The 17,219-nt window shown below is 42.9% G+C and overlaps 2 protein-coding genes and 2 pseudogenes across 2 annotated transcripts in view; 1 reads left to right on the top strand and 3 right to left on the bottom strand.

The window, feature by feature from the left end:
• Positions 1-4,406, bottom strand: part of CMTM2 (CKLF like MARVEL transmembrane domain containing 2) — a 14,744-nt gene extending 10,338 nt beyond the window's left edge. Inside the window, exons 1-2 of the mRNA XM_011380570.1 lie at positions 4,167-4,406; positions 3,886-4,044 (exon numbers count right to left, since the gene is read on the bottom strand). Of these exons, the coding sequence (XP_011378872.1) occupies positions 3,886-4,044; positions 4,167-4,406 (399 nt within the window). The remainder of the gene's footprint in view (positions 1-3,885; positions 4,045-4,166) is intronic.
• LOC111731744 lies at positions 646-764 on the bottom strand (annotated as a pseudogene).
• A 729-nt stretch (positions 4,407-5,135) lies between the features above and the next one.
• Positions 5,136-17,219, bottom strand: part of LOC105305765 (CKLF-like MARVEL transmembrane domain-containing protein 1) — a 19,118-nt gene continuing 7,034 nt past the window's right edge. Inside the window, exons 3-4 of the mRNA XM_011380569.2 lie at positions 6,712-6,810; positions 5,136-5,285 (exon numbers count right to left, since the gene is read on the bottom strand). Of these exons, the coding sequence (XP_011378871.1) occupies positions 5,136-5,285; positions 6,712-6,810 (249 nt within the window). The remainder of the gene's footprint in view (positions 5,286-6,711; positions 6,811-17,219) is intronic.
• On the top strand, positions 13,558-13,688 carry LOC111731750 (annotated as a pseudogene).

Here is a 17,219-nt window from a genome sequence, read left to right as displayed (position 1 = left end):
GACCTTATTTCCAAATAAGATCACATTCACAGGTACTGGGAGCTAGGATCTCAACACAGCTTAGGGGAACACAATTCAATTCATAACAGCACATTTGAAGGATAGAATTCTTGGTCAAAAGTTTTTTGTTTTTTTTTTCAGGACTTTACATCATTGCACTGCCTCAGGCTTCCGTGGTTTCTGATGAGAAATTGACTGTTAATCTTATTAAGGGTCCCTTGTACAAGAGGAGTTACTTCTCTCTTGAGACTTTCCCTTCATCTTTAGATAGTTTGATTATAATGTGTCTCTGTGGATTGCTTTGGTACTTTTTGGATGTGTAGAGTCATATCTTTTATCAAATTTGGAAAATATTTGGCTATTATTTCTTCAAATATTCTTTCTGCTCCTTTCTCTCTCTTCTCCTTTTGGGGCTCCGCATGTTGAGTAATGTAGTTACTCTGAAAATCAGATTCTCCCTCCTCCCCAGGTCTGTTGTTGCTGCTTGTTGTGAGTTGTAGTCATTTGTATGTTTAGTGACTTTCTTTTTTTAAACTTTTTTAAATTTTTTAATTTTTTTATTTTTCAGGCAAGGCAACCTTTGGTTGACTTCAGAGATTGCAAGGAACTTGTCAGCTTACAATCCCTTTTTTTAAAATTTTTTTATGCCTATAGCACCTGCTCTTTCTAGGTGGTCTCCCATCCAAGTACTAACCAGGCCCAATCCTGCTTAGCTTCTGAGATCAGATGGAATCGGGCTTGTTCAGGGTAGCATGGCTGTAGACTGTTTAGTGACTTTCTAAACTATTTTTTGAAAGACTATATTCTTCCTCTCCTGTGGTCATTGAAGTCTCTGTTTCATTAGCTTAATGGTCAGGTAGTGATTTGACAGAGATTTCCTGAAATATATGGAAACAAACAAACAAACAAACAGAAATACTTCACCGGTCTTTGCAGATTGGCTCTGTGTTGGGGGACTTCTTCAGCACATGTCCAGGCTGTTTGCAACTCTTAGTTTTCACTTGCTACTTGTGCGGAGCCTAAAGGTCAGCCAGACGTGAAAGCTTAGGGTCTTTTCTGAGCATTCGTCCAGCCCTGGGCATGTGTTTGACCCTCTAGAGTCCCTGGTATATCTGGAACCTTTTCAGAACTCTTATTCTCCCATGTATTTCCTTCCCCAACCTCTTCCTTCCTAAATTTCTGGTCTTTCTACTGCTTGCCTCATCCGTTTTCTCTTGGCCCAGGAGGCTGTGGTTAGTATATTTACCTTTAAATGCTTTTGACAAACGTTGTCCACGAGGCTGCTTTAGTCCTGAGAAAGCTCTGAAGCAGGTGAAACAAAGGCAAGTCCATGGGCCAGCTCCTCAGGGGGCCACCAGATCGGCCAATACACACAATTCTTTGAGAACAAGGTCTGTATTGTTCCCTCTGCTACCAGCAAAGAATGGGGGCTGTCATCTTCATGGCCACTGAGAAGCTGGGGAGTGAGAGTTGACAGCCACATAAGTTAAAGTGCCACAATGTTCTCTTACCAAAATTCAACAGCTTATTTCTTCATTAAGCATTCCCCTGGTTACTGTAAGTTTCTTTTTTATTAGATTCCAGAGTTCTGAAAAAGTTGATTCTGATAGTTTTGACACCTAATCATTGCTTTTAATGGAGGGACAGAGTTTTGGAGTTCCTTATTCTGCCATTTTTAGTGATGTCACTCATTAAATCTGGAGGATTCTCAGTCATTATCACTTCAGATATTTTCTCTCCTCCATTCTCTTGAGTCTCTTCTTCTGGAACTCCTGTTCGGTTTATGATGGACTTTCTCATACCATAGTCTCTGTCTCAACTTCTTTCATATTTTCTCTCTTTATTTCTCAATGCTGTGTTCTGGGTAATTTTCCCACCTTTGTCTGACATGCTTTTTAACCCATTTATTGACACTTTTATTTCAATAACTATATGTTTAATTTTAGACATTTTGTACTTTAAGAAAGATCTATCTATTCTGTCCTCATAATGCGTTATTCTCTTCTCAGGGCTCTTATTTTTGTCTTTAATAATTTTAAGTATATTTCTTACTATTTTCAGACAGCTCTTCTATTGTCTTATATTTTCAGGGTTCTAATCCTCCCATTTGTTATGTCTGCTGATTCTTAGTCACAAGGATTTTAAAAGCAGGTGTTTTGTAGTTTTGAACTGTGAGTTCATCTTGATAAGGCTCCCTGCACCATATCCTCCCTGTGAGAATATTTTATGCGTTGATTGTGATTTTGCATTTGTTTCTGTCAGGAATCTCATGGATATCATCAGAATATCATCAAATTGGAATCCATTTTTTATGCTAATTTCAAGGCATTACATTTTCTAGGCTGCATGAAGATTTCTAGGCTGAAGATAGTAAACATTCAAACCAAATCTGCATTAAAGTCCAAGCTCCAGTTTCCTCTTTCTCAAGGCAGTCTTTGCTTTTTCCACGCAGAGCTCAGGTGGAGGTGAACATGCTTTCTTGTTCCTCTGTGTGGGGAAAAGGTATCTCCTCTGTTCTTTTTCCTAAGGATGTAGACTATGCAGGGTGCTGGCTTTATGCAGGGTTCTCAGTTCTAAATCCCCACTTTGCTTGGGACCAAGGCCTCATCACCTCATGGGCCATTCCTACCCACACTTCAGAGGTTTATTTGATCACGGCCCCTGTTTTCCATTTCTGGCACATGTGTGTTTTTCCCTCTTTTGTGCCAGCTCAACCATTTAGTTAAAGCAATAGGATTTACAATTCCTCTGGTAGTTTAGGTATGTGCAGCAGGAGGATTTTCGGGATTCATTGATTTTTCATTTTGCTGGAACTAAAAGTATTTTCTCTCAAGCTCCTTGGCTGGGAACTTGTCCTCTGCCTGTCTCTTTACTTTTTTTTCTGCTTATCCCTTTCCCAAGAGTCTTATTTGGCCCTCTTCTTTCTCCCTATACTGGGGATCCTCACATATCCCACCAAGACCTGTGGATCCCTGAACACTAATAGCTTCTAACAAGGAGGCAAGACAGAATTCAGTTTAGGACTCAGACTCTACTGACAAAGCTGGGTTTGAATCCTTTTTCTGACACTTATCAGCTGAGTTACCTGGGGGCAAGTTACTTGGCCATTTAGAGCCTATTTCTTGTGTAAAGTGAGTGAACCAGTGAGCATAAGACTGGAGGCATGCTGTGAATGTGCAGTGAACAAGGGGCCTTGGGTTGCATGGGAGTTAGGTTGGTGTGCTATGTGATTACACAGGCAGTGGTCAGGGGTTCAAGTCCATGTATCCTCAGGACATCATCAAGCACTTTACATATTCACTCCTCAGGAACAATCCCAAGAGAGAATATTGCTGTTCTCCCGTTAGGGATAAAGAAACGGAGGATAGGAGTGATTGGATAACTTGCCCAGCCCCATCGCAATAGACAACTGCTTTGGGCTGAACATCTTTCTGGGAGGAACATCCTTGACTAGGATAGTCACTGGAGATCTAAGGCTGCTTTAGAAGTGATTTTTTTTTTTTTTTATAATTCTCATTTTATCTTACTGATTTATGGGAAGATTGTTTTTATTCTTCAAATTCTGGGGGTGGAGTACCTTCTGGGGTGATCTCCCCAGTCAGGTATAAGCTGGCACAGGGGTTGGGAGAAACAGCTCGTTGCTACATCTCCCCTCCCCACAAGGAGAGTAAACCCTCAGGAAAGCAATGACCACTTAGTTTGACCACCTGGTGGGTAAGAGGCCCCTGCCCCCCAGCTGGGCTTTTCTGGAGCCTTTTCTACCTGCTCCAGTCCCACAGAAAGTGCTGAGCCCATGCAATAGTGCAAATATGAATGGTGAGTTGTGTCTGTTTACAGACTTGAACACACACAGGCCTCCCGCACTCCTCACTGCCCCTCACTTACAGATACGGGCCACAGGATGAAAGGCATGTATCTCTGAATGGCGAGGGTGTAGACAGTGAAGAAGAAGGAGAAGATGGATATCTCCATGGTGACGATGAGTGTCAGGAGGGGGTGTATGGCGGTCCCCGTGAACATGATCATCGCAGCTATGAGGCAGCCCTGCAGGGAGACATGCACCTGAGCCATGGCAAAGGGCTCTCACTGACTCTGGAGCCCCTCTGAGGTCACTCCTCCCTCTCCTTGTCCTTCGGGCCCTGCGCAGGGATACCGGGCCAACTTACCACGCTGAAGAGCTTGACCACGGCGTGCCCCATAACCCAGAACTGTCTATTGCTGTCCTTGAATTCCCACAGGTAGCGGCGACACCCCTTCCTCGTGCCCACTTCATCCTTGGGCTGCTGGGACTTTGATGGCTTCTTCTCTTTCTCTTCCTCAGCATCGTCCTCTGTGGGTTTGGCGGCTGGAGGGGGCGCTGCCGGTGCGGCCGCCCCTCCTTTGTCCTTTTTGCCTTTGTCTGCCATCTTTACGTGGATATTCTCAGCTTCTCGCGGCCTGCCCAATCTCTTCTGCTGTCCTCGGACAGGCCTGGCCTCTGAGCCAGCCTGGTGCTAACTGACTTGCTCAGAGGCCGCACTCACCCAACGGCCAAGACCAGCAAAGCCAACGCCTGGTGCCCTCTCCACGCGCCCTTTGTTACCGCGCATGTCACCTCCACACAGGGCCGGCCGCGCTCCCAGTGAAGACCCTGCAGCCCCTATGTCAGCCCCACCCCTCAACGCAGGAGCCCTGCCCCACCTCCAGGCCTACCACCTGGCCCCACCTCTGCATGGAGCTCCCCTCATGGTCTAGTGTGGCCTCACGGGGTGGCCCTAGGTCTCTATTCCTGGTTCCCGCCTTCAGGCCTGGTCTGCTGGAACCAGGGCAGGGTCAAGGTCCTCACTGCGGCTTCCTGGGACAGCCATGCCCAGCGCCCCACGGGTGCACTGGCTTGTGCAGGAAAATGTAACTCGCTTTTACACAAGGCAACACGTGGAAGCAGAAGTGTTCCCAACTTAGCAGCCCTGATTTTATGATCACACGTGGGCGGAAATGGGTGACAGCATGTGAGCTCAGTGGTGGGAGGAGCGGGAGGTATGAGACACAGCTGCTTTTGCCCGCAAGGATGTTTGCGAGGATGCCACTGTGGACGTCCGAGAGGGTGCCTGCGAGGGTGCAGAGGTGGGTGCCTTTGCCTGTGCCTTCACAGATTATTACTGGGCGGGTTTCGGGGGTTCCGCCGAGGCGAGGGAGTAATCGGGTTCCTTTTCCATTCCCAGGGCTCTTTTCATGTTATTCCTCATCGTCTTGGTGACCAGAGTTGCATCGACGAGACACAGGATTGCCGCCGTGAGACACAGGGTCTGTTAGACCATATGTGGGAAGGAAAGGCCCGGTTATTTTGCAGCTCAGCAGCAACCTGCCTTCCCCATCCGCATCCTGGGATGTGGGCGGCCTCTCGTCCCGCTTTGACCCTCCACTATCTGTTGTGGCCCTTTCTGCCGTTCCCAGAGAAAGAGATTTTGGAAATGGTGGGTTTTGCTGCCGGTAATTACCTTGCCTGATGCCGGAGGCACCAGGAAAGGACTAGAGAAGGGCACTGACCCTCGGAGGATCCAGGTGGGGTTGGGGTCCTGAGATCGTCCCTCGCTGGAATGGACTCAGGCCAAGTTTGAAAGGGCAAGAAGGAATTCCCAAGGGGACTAGATTTCAGGTACTAGACTGAGGTCTCTAAGGAAACTGGTGTGGCTGAGACCTTTGGAACTGGTGAGGGAGGGGGCCCACTTGAGGTTGGGGAGATGCAGGATTTGGGACTTTATCAAGAGAAGAGGTCAAGTGCCAGACTCATAAAGCCCACTTGCAGTAGCCATGAGGTGAATGGAGAGTGAACCAGGCTGGAGGCAGGGAGCCCAGTGGGGGCGTGGGGGGATGGTAGGGGATCCTGCCATCCAGGTAAGAATTGATGGAGACCAGGGGGTAGGAGGCCCTGGCAGGTAGGGGAAGGCCTGGTGGCTGAGGTAGCAGACAGGAACCAGCTGGCCCACAGCACCTGAGATTCCTGGTGTTCCCCAGCTCCTGTCTGCCTCGGAAGTTTCTCTTTATGGTCACTTAAATCCTGGTTGCTTAAATGAACTTTTCCTAGGTAGGTCTTGCTCCAGCTAATCTGTGAGCTCCCCCAGGTGGAAGGGACTCTATTCCCAACACTGAGTTTAGGCCTGACACATTCCAATGAGATTGACAGAATATTTACTGATTATGGAACGAATTCAAATAATTAAAATTTTTTTTCTGGATTAACTTCTGTTCCCTTTGCTTGACTTCTTGAACTAGTCTCACCTCCCCACTTCCTACTCACTATTTCCCAAGCATTTAATCTGCAATATCTTGTGCTCTTCATATGATGAGGATTTGAGTCCTAGTCTTATGACTCAGGCCAAGGTATTTAACCTCAGTTCCCATATCTATAAAAATGAAAGTTGTAAAGATTAAGTCAGAACCTGCCTAGCCTTGTGTGAAGCACATGCTGGGAACTTCCTTCCTTCCTGAATAGGCTGGGTCACTCACGTTTGACAATGTGATTTTTTTTTCTCCCCGCTATAATCATTCTTTTCATGTGCTTTAAAAATATCATTCTCTAGTCCAGAAAGGTCAAAATCCTATTTACAGACAAGAGCATCTTGTTGCAATAGTTCAAAAAATAGTGTGTATGGAATAATGATGGTCTGCCAGTTCCCTTTTCAGAGTCTTGAAATACTGATCTTAAGTGGAGTCACGATGGCCTCTACTTACCCCTCCAACATAGAATAAATGTCTTCTGTCCTTTTCCTGCATTGTCAAGATAGCAACTACTAAAAGGAACACAGCTGTAATGAAACTGTTGATAAGATCCTGTAATGCAGAATTGAAAATTGTCAACTTTACATGAAAACGTAGCTTCATAAAATATTTAAATTGTTCAATTACTCATCTAAGGATGGATGCCTTTTTGAAACTTTACCAGCAGCCTAATTCTTATATCTTCCAGAGACGTGAGTTTCTGTGATTTTTAAGGTCCTGGATAGGACTTTGTCAGCAGAAATGGGTTTAATTTCATTAAAGAACACCATTAAAAAAAAAAAGCTGACAACTTTTCCATTAGACTTTTCTTAAAAGGCATAGGAAAGTGAACATGAAAAAATCTAGAGGTTGGAGCAGTCAAATTGGTCTTCGGTAATTGGATTTTTTGAGTTCTTGAATTTTAAATTAATATAAATGCTTCATTTTACTCCACAATACTCTTTAATATGAAAATAAAATTTTAGGTTAGCACCTTACTGATTTAATTCCACTCCTAAATCTTCAGGTAGAATAGATCCTTTGGAAGTGGGGTCATATTTATTCTGTAGGTTTGCCCATCCCAAGAAGGTAGGAAGCCACCTTAGGAATAGGCCTGGTATTCTGGAGTGAATGCCTGTGCTGTTGGCTTGTTTTTTCCTAAGACATGGCCAGAATTGAGTCTGCCCTGACATCTATAGGCTATTTGTGTCCTTCCTTGTGGATTTCATTACTGGGCTCTTTAACTGATAGCCCAATCTGCTGCTTTGTGTGCCAAATAAAAGGTGAGGGTAAGTGGGTGGGTGGGAGGGGCGCACTCCTGAGTATAATAAGCGGAGGCTGGGGTTTGGTAGTGTAGCAATAACGAAAGAGAGGGTACTCAATGTGTCAGCGGCACCAGTCTGCGGGGAGAAGCAAAAGCCCAGTGTGATATAATTACGATATGGTCCAAATAGCTAATGTGAACATTTTTGGTCTTAAAGTCTTGGTGGCTTGAGTTGGTGGTGTCAGCCTGTCTAGTGCACTTGCCCAAACATAGCAGGGAGCTCTGCCATTGGGTGTATGAAATTACTTCAGCTCTAATGGAACTCTTCAGTGGCAAGCGTTTCCCAGTCATTATCTCATTTAACCCTCATAAACACCCTGCAAAGTCAATATTGTTATGATCTCCATTATAAGAGGCTTAGAAAGGTTGATTAAATTGCCTAACATTAATTATCTGCCAAGGAGCTGAGTCAGAACTCAACTCCCTATTGCCTCCCATCGGGGACAACCAATAAGGAGGAAATAAACTGTCCTCCTAAGATGGTGCAGCACCCATCTTTGGCATTTTCTGTGGAGGGTCAATACGGTATGGGACAAATAAGGTGAGAGTGTTTTTTGTTGATGAACTCATTTGGCCTGCCAATCCTAGATGTGTGACCTCGGGCATGTTTTATCACCCTCTGTCCTAACATGCTAATTTTTAATATGGAGATAATGATTGGGTTGATCTGACGATTACATGGCATAACGAGTCTGAAAGCATCAGGTAAGGTGCCTGGCATCTAGTTGGTAGTGAGCGTGTATCAAAATGTAGATTCATGATATCTGTACTCAAAATGTGCACAGATAGTAAACTTGCAGGTATTCTTCCTATTGAGATTGGTGAGCAAGGAGCCCTATCATAGAATGTGATTTACATCTTGGAAAAGCACTAATATCTATTATCTGGGCACCTGGTGGGTAACATTGGAAGAGGGTCATAGAGCAGGGTTGATAAGGGTTGGAAATAAGTTCCAGCTAAGTTCTGTAGGCTGAGTGAGAGTTATGGCCACACACGGGGCAGGTACTTCGGTCTACAACTTTGTAGGAAGCTTAGCACCTGAGGATTGTGTAAATCAAGATATTCAAAGATGTAAACCAGGACTCTTAGAACTAAGAAGCAAAGTGTAGATGAAAATTAACCAGCTGTGGTCATAGAGAATTTGGATGAAAGTACATTAATAATGATAATAGTAATAAACCAGATGCAGACTTAGCCTCCCTAGCCAATCATTGACTCCCTGTCATAATTCCATCTCCTCTTTGAACTACTGGATGTTATAGTTTGGTCCATACTCAAAAGAAAGTGCTCTCCTGAACTGTCCTTCAGAGCTAATATTTACCTTCAACCTAACATTTCTATTGTAGCTCACATTTCTTGAGCACTTACTGTGTGTCACATACAGTGCCAAGGTGTTAATACGTGATCTCATTTGATTCTCACAACAAACTCTCATTATCCCCAATTTACAGATGGGGAAGCAACTTACCCAGGGTTGCTCAGCCAGTAAGTGGCCGTGATCTTTAGCAGTCTGACTTGAGTGCCCAAGGGCCTTCTCTTGACTGACCCCACTTCCTTTTGCCTTAGACACAGACTCTCTTGTAGGCCTCATCTTTGACAGAGAGATATGTGTTCTCCTTGATGGAGTCACATTGCAGCTGAGCCTTGTCACATGCAGCGGGACTTCTGGTTTCCCCATAAATGCTTTCCTCATTCATCATCTTTTTCCCTGCCCTTGACTAACTTCCCTATGGACTCAAGTAACCTCCTCTGACTAAAATGAGAGATGGGTTTGTTATTTGACTGTTATTTTTCCATAAAGCTTTCAAACTGTTCTCTGAGATAAACAAAATGGTGTAGAATTATAACTGGGAAAGAAGAAGATGCTTTAATGATGAATGCTTTAAAAAAAAAAAAAACACCAAATATTAGAAAAGAAGTTAAACATTTAAATTGGCTTCACAGAATACAGTCTTTGTAAGAAGAATTTATATATAATAAATATTAGCTGGTAGTCAGCTAACTGCAACTTTCATTGGTTCCATTTGTGCCTTGGGTTCTACAAACACATGGCAGAGCCTGATCAGAAATCATCAAAACTGTTGCTTTTCATGAATCTTATTTGCAGAAGACATTCTAAAGCTGATACTTCTTACTTATACATGTAAATATATTGCTAATAGTTTTTGAATCATCACATCTATAGAGTTTTAGTTTAAAATATATATTATGTCCTTTTCAAAAAATTGCTTTCTATTGGCAAAAGCATCTGCTTGACCAGGACTCAGTTTCTCTGACCATACTGAAAATATTTTTTACAATGTAGAAGTGTTAAAAATGTGTGCTATTCAGAAGACAATAAATTATAATTTATACTTTTTTTTGGGTACATTGATATATGACACTAGACTAGGGTGGGTAAAATTGATGATGAAGTCTAAAAATGAAGAAAGTGACTCTACCCTGGTGGGGTGAGGACAGCTGTATTCTCACTAGCTCTGATGCAGAGCCATGCTGGCAAGTCAGGGGCTGGCTGAGAGTTGGATCTGCACCCTCCGCATGGTGTCAGGGTCCTTGGCATAGCCTTGACAGAAGCGAGAAGCTGCAATTGAGACTGGGGAGTGGGTCCCCAAGCCCAGGCTCTATCATCTCTCCAGAGAAGGAGACTGCCAAAATATTGTCCCAGAGTCTAAAGACCTCTCAAGAGGTCATCTTCTGTGAGGCCAGTACTCCTTGATGCTGCCTTGCTGAGGGTCTGAAGCCCTGACTTATCAGACTTTCTACCTCCTGGCTAGCGACTTTCGCACTGAACCCTTTCTCAAGAATGAGAATAGAGGAATAAAGAAAGTTATCTTCATGTGAGCCTTTAAGGAAATTGCCTTCTTAAAATCAGTACTCCTTTAATCCTATACCTCCTGAGCGCCAAACCATCTTGCCTGGAGAGAAGGGCTAAAAGGAAGTGACAGCTCTGGATGGTGGACACCTCTAGTGTGTGGGCAGGACTTTGATCCTGTGCAGAGCCCGAAAACAGTTACAGTATGAAATAGGTCATGTTCTCTGGCTTGCTGCACCAACCTTTTGATAAGGTCCCAAGTGACTCCTGCAGCTTGATGTCAACACATCTCCAAGTGTACCTACTCTCTGAAGTTTCAGTTACCTCGTAGGCACCAATACTGTCATCAAACCAGCACATTGCTTACCATGCCGGGGCTTCCCTGTTACCATCCAGTGGTAGCAATTTACCCTTCTGAGCAATCTTATATGTATACAACCTTCATCTTATGGGATCTGAAAGGGCAGATTAGAAAGGAAGGGACTGGATAGGAGGAGAGAACTCAGTTTTGCATCCTGTTTTGATGGGTCTTTTTAAAAACTTTCCAAGTCCATTAGATCACTCACCACCTGACCAACTATGCTGGTTAGTATGTGGTTGCTTAGTATGTGTACTGCTAGTTAGTTGAGCATTAGAATAACTGGGTAATCTTTGTGATATGAAAGTTTCCCAACTGTGAAGCTCCTGGGAGTTCATCAGGTATATCTGTGTGCTGTCCCAGGCCCTGGCCCACACCATGGAGGACAGTAGCAAGGAAAAGGCAGGCGTTCTGAAGCACACTCTGGGATTCCAAGGTCACCCAGAGAAAAGAGAATGCTCTCACCAAAGGACAGAGGTGGTAAAAGGGGGCCTGGCTTTATTAGAATTGACCAAAACCTGCAACTTTACACAAGCTGGCCTGAGCTGCCTGTGAGCACTGCGAGGACAGCTCCTCTCACAGGACCCTCATGGTACATGCTTAGGAGACCCCAGCTCTTGCCGCTGTCTCAGATACTTCCTGGACACTGTCCCTGGACCTGACAGCAAAGCAGGTGCCTTGAAGCTCTCTCCAGCTCTCCATCTTTATGGCAGTGGACCTTTCTTCAGAGGGCTCTGGTCTCCCTGCCCACAACTGCTGACTTTGGTGCTGTGGGTCACCTACTCCCGAGGGCCTATAACCCTCCTCCCCCAGGATAATCAATTTACCCTTGGCTCCAATTTTTAAGGAAACCATGAGGAAATAGGAGAAGATACAGAGAACATAAAATTTATAGAAGCTAAGAAGAGCAAAGATGTAGGGGGCTGGTGAAGCTAGAGAAACTATCACAAAGCAATGGGGCATAAAGTCTGGGCTTTAGAGTCAGACAGACCTGGGCTATGTCTGAGTTTCCATGTGCCTACTATGACCATAGGCAACTTAATCTCTTTAAATCCAATTTCTTCACCTGTCAAATGTGGGATGGGGGATGACTACAGCCTCACCGGTTGTTGTGAGGATTAAATAAGGTAATACATATGAAAAAAGTATCTGGCACATAGTATGGGCTCAAAAAGAGTTACTTTACCTTCCCTTCTTGAAAATTTCCATGGACAGAGATTTTAGTTTCCCCTCAGAAACCTCTCCATGGTTATAGCTCTCCATAACTAAGAGGGTCTTCCATATGTCCAATTAAAGTTGCTCAGATTTTGCTTTGTCTGCTTCCTGTTGCTCGGCACTCTGTGGGACAGAGAGAGCTCAGCAGCCTTTTTAGAAAATCTCTCAGACACTTGAAGAAAATATTTCGAGTTTTAGTTTAATAGCAAGCAATCCTACCTTTAGGATAGAAAAAATGTACTATAAGGAAGTAGGAGGTGTGGAAGAGGCCTGGGCTCACAGTTAGGATTGTTCACAGTGCAAGGTAAAATGGTCAAAGCCACCAACGATCTTAATGGGGTGTGCTGGACACTTCATAGCGAATGTTTACTTTGTACTATTGTATTATTTTCTTTAAAGACTTTTACATGTTACAGGAACCCTATGGGGAAGTTATTATCACATTTTTCCTTCCTTGAATTTCCTAGATGGGGAAATAGGCTAAAATTCACACAGCTAGTAAGGTGCAGGGCCAGGAACTGGGCCCATATCTGTATCTGGACAAAACTGTAGTCCCTCTCTCATTTGTGAGGATGCAGAGCCTCAGGCTCCACAGTAAATAGGACTTATCTGACACCTGTGGGACTAGCTTGAGGAATTTTTCAGTTGATAAAGAATGTGAAATTCTGGGGAAAAAAGCTATTGAAGAAGGCTCTGCAATGTCTTTTCCTGAATACTTCACCATCTGGCACCCCTTCGGGACCCTTGACACACGTGAAAAGGTTGACTCTTGCAATCTTTGAGGACAAGTGACAATTTTTTACAGCTTTGCCATGTCTATCCTTGCTTTTGAGGGGGGGCGGGGATGTGTATAATCTGTTAGAGAGGGTGCTGTTTGAAAAGTAGAAGCATGTGCTGTTTTACAAGCAATAGGTAAGAAATGTATTTACCTGCTGAATATACAAATTAAAATTTTCTTTAGGACAAGCTGAAAAATACTATGTGTTCAGGACCATAAGGAGATGGAAGCAGATGAGTGTGCTGGTTGTCCTGCAGACAGAGGGGCCCAAAGAATCTGAGTATTAGGCTAGTTTCTCCCCTGAACTTTCACAGCTTGGCTATGTCCTTGCCTAGAGAGCTAGCTCTGGTGGTTTCACATGAGGAGAGCCTCCCTCTACTCTGGGGCTGGGGCAAAGCTTATATTTGAATTATGAAAATGAACACTTACAAGTAAAGGCCAATGTAAATAAGTCATCAAGCGGTGAAGGGTTAGCATGTATGTTACAATAAAAAAAAGAACAATGAAGGCTTCCGCAAGTGTTATTGCTATGTATGACTCATGGGCTTCGGAGACGATGAAACAAGTTAATGCTCCTATGAGAAGACCCTGCAATAAAAGAAACAGGATTTGTTTTAACGTACATAGGCTATTTAAAAACAAAACAAAACAAAACAAAACAAAACTATAAATTGTCAGAATTCAAATCAGAATGCAAATCTGATTACATTGAAATTTTCTGTGTTGTTTTGCACATACCTTTTATTAATTTTTAAAAATATTTTTAAGAGATTAAATAATACATGCAAATAAAAATGCACATAGTATAGAAAGGTAAAAAAAAAAAAAAATCAGTCTATGGCCATGCTACCCTGAGCAAGCCCGATCCTGTCTGATCTCAGAAGCTAAGCAGGAAGCTAAGCAGGGTTGGGCCTGGTTAGTACTTGGATGGGAGACCACCTAGGAAGACCAGGTGCTGTAGGTGTAAAATAAGGAATTGTAAGCTGACAAGGTCCTTGCAATCTGTGAGGTCAACCAAGTGTTGCCTCGCCTAAAACAACAACAACAACAAGTTTCTCCTTGCTCAACCTAATCCTAATCAATCTCCTTAAAAGTAACTACTGTTAACAGTGTGTATTTTATACCAGAAAGAAGTATGTATACGCGGTAACGCAGAGTAAATATATATTGATTTTGGTAGAGTGAGGGAGAGCTCCAGCTTGCTTGCTTTCCAAATAGCTTCTGATTATCCCAACAATATTTATTAGGAAATGCCAGTATTTTCCCTACTGATCCAATCTTTATCAGATGTTTTCACGTCTTTTTTGAGACTGTTCTCTTACATTGATTAGTCAATTTCTATTCTAGTACTTTTGAAATTATAGGAAATCCATTTTGTATCAGATTACCCCTGAGCTGGTTCATCTTTCAGTAATCATTCTCAAATTGTTTATGCCTACCATGCTTGTCTTGATCAAGTTCCCCAAACTTAGCCTGTTGGTATTTAAATTAGATTTCATTTAATTTATAATCTGGAAACTTATTACAAAATTTAGTCTTACTATTCAAGAATGAAGTATGACTTTCCAATTATTTTAGTGGCTTTTAAATATCTTGTAGAGTTTTAATATTTTCTACACATAGGCCATTCAAATTTACTTCATTTAATCATATATTTTGATCGTTGTTGTAAAGGAAAAAATTTCCTATTTTAAGTGATTGTTTGCTAATTTTTACTAATGAATTAGTAGAAATTATTTTGTTCTAAATTGTTTCCCAGTTGACTTTGAGTTTTTTAGATATATGATCACATCAGCTGACAGAAATGATATATTTTGCCTCTTCTTTTCAAATGTTCTTATTTCTTTTCCCTAACTGTGACTACTAGTGGTTCCAGAAAAATATTGAGTAACAGTGTTGATAGCAGGCATCATCTTCGTCCCTCATTTTAATGGGAATCCATCTGATGTTTGATTATACATGATGCTGACTTTTGGGTTTATTTTGACAATGTCAGTGAAATATCTATATATTCCTATTTTCCTGGTCTCCTCTCTCTTTTGCAATCAGATATGAATGTTGAATTTTGTCAAATGTGTTTTGTACCTTACTTGATATAATCTAATTTTTTCTCCTTTTATTTATAATATGTTGGATTAGTTTAATAGTTTTAACATTGAATCATGCTGTTCTTCATGGTATATTTTTAAAAGTATCGATGAATATTTTCTGCTAATATATTAATACTTATTACTTTACATTTAAATTGTTAAAATGATGATTTTCTTATTACTTTAATAGTTTATTACCATTACTAATACTTGACCACTACATTGTACTATATGTGAATGTGTAAATATTGTAGTTTTGTCACAAAATCTGTGAATATCATCTTAAATTCTGATTTATCAGAAATTCCAAATAGTAAAATCATATATAAGTCTTAAAAAGGAGAAATAAAAGAGGATAAGGACAAACGTAATACTGTATTCATAAAAGTTTCTGAAAAAGTTGGGGACATCCTATTTTTATATTTTTACATTATGTAATGTGAGCTGAAATTATAGCCTCTACTTCTCTAAATAGATATAGAGAAGTATAGATAGTTGTTTTTATTTATGAGTGGCATACATAAAAACTGAAAGTGTCATTGTCCAATACACTCCTATTTTTCTAAGGAATAAATGAGAAAAAACATATTGCTTTGATACAAGTGAGATTTCTATTTAGTTTTCTTTTTCTGACCTTGGTCTGGTTTTGATATCAGTGTTATACTGACTTTGTAAAAATAGTTCAGAAGTGTTTCTTTCTCCATGCTTTGAAAAACTTTAAATAGTATCAGAATTCTATTCCATGAAGTTCTGAAAGCATTAACCAGTGAAAAAGCCTGAGTCTGACACATTTTTGAAAGATACTCATTTGATACTTTCTTATTTTCTTCTGTGTTTATATTGGTGTGTTTAGGTGTTTTTCTATTCTGGGATCAGTTTTGGTAATTTATATTTTCCATGAAAATCAACTATTTCATCCAATTATTCAGATTTCTTTGTTTTGCAAAGTACTCTCATGGATCCCTTCAGTTTCTTTGGTGTTCGTGATTATTTTCCCTTTCTGGTTTCTACCTTTGACTGTATGTCCTCTCCTCCCCCCTTTTTTCCCTGTTACATGGCCAGTGGTTTATCAATTTTATTGGTCAGTTCTATTATTTGTGTTTGCTGATTTACATGTTTCTGCTATTATCTTCATTGCTTCCCTAATTAATCCCTTTGTGAGAGGAAGCCTGAGAAATATCAGAGACAGGAAAAAAGAAGTCAAATTTAGTAGTAAGGTTTGAGTGTGTGGAGGAGCAAGAGGAGAGGTTGCGGGGGAAAGGTGAGGCAAAACAGGGGGGACTGGCAAAGAGGCCCAGGGAAGGTTTCCCGGGGCTGAGGCCTGCATCCGCCCTGCATTTGTTCAGCCCGGGCACCAGCGCTCTCTACTCACCAGCCTCACGACCTTCGACGCTCCCGTGGGTGAGAAGAAAAAACGCTTGAAGCTGTCCCTGAACTGGGGCGGGACTCGGGCTCGGCCCGCGGCACGCTTTTGGATGGCTTCCGTCTTTGATTTGCTCAAATGCATTTGGTGTTCAGTGGGCCCTTGGTGTTCAGCGGGCCCTTGGTGTTCAGCGGGCGTCGCTGACGTCTTTGAGGGTGTCGCGGATGTCTTTGAGGGTGTCGCAGACGTCTTTGAGGGTGTCGCGGTCGTCTTTGAGGGTGTCGCGGTCGTCTTTGAGGGTGTCGCGGACGTCTTTGAGGGTTTGGTGCGCTTACTGGGGTCTGGCTGCCCAGGCTGTGTGGATTGCAGTGAGCTTGTAGGTGGCTGCGCCGAGGGTGCTTCATTTGCTGAGTGCTCAGGACTCCTGGGAGCAGAATGCTCTGAGTGTATCGTATCCTTCTGGGGTTTTTCCTGGGATTGCAAGCCACTCAGAGGTTCCTTGGCGTTTTCAGAATCCATGGTGGACCCGGGATCCTGGCTATGTCAGGCTGGCTCTGCTTCCCTGATCCTGCACGGCGGCGGTGGCCAGCTCTCCCTGGTCACCAGCGTCGCGCCCCAACGGCTGCCGGCTGCTTATTCCTCGCGCGCACCCAGCTCTCACTGCCCGAGGACAAACCAAGCCCTCTAGCCACTCTCGTCGCCACCCTGGATACAACGCGCCTGCCTAGCCTGGGAGCTCAGTGTCTCAACCTCACCACCTCCGTGCTGCCAGCCAGCCAGGAAGAGGGCTCCGGAGACTATTTAGGGTGGTTCCAGCGCCTTCTTTGCCACCCAGGCCCAGGAGCGGGAAAACCCCATCCAATCCCATCCAAGCGTTTCCAGCACTTTCTTGGAAGTTATAGTAAGGGTGAATGCTGGGTGCAGAGTTCCTAAAGTTGTTCTAGCTCCCATATTGAGATTAAAATGAGAACAACTGCAGAAATTGTGTGCAAGAATAAAGACATATGTTTAATACTTAGCACTGCCTTAAAAAAATATATAT

The sequence above is a fragment of the Pteropus vampyrus genome, unplaced genomic scaffold (assembly GCF_000151845.1).
Source record: "Pteropus vampyrus isolate Shadow unplaced genomic scaffold, Pvam_2.0 Scaffold394, whole genome shotgun sequence".
Lineage (NCBI taxonomy): Eukaryota > Metazoa > Chordata > Mammalia > Chiroptera > Pteropodidae > Pteropus > Pteropus vampyrus.
This window is presented reverse-complemented; position numbering and strand designations above follow the sequence as displayed.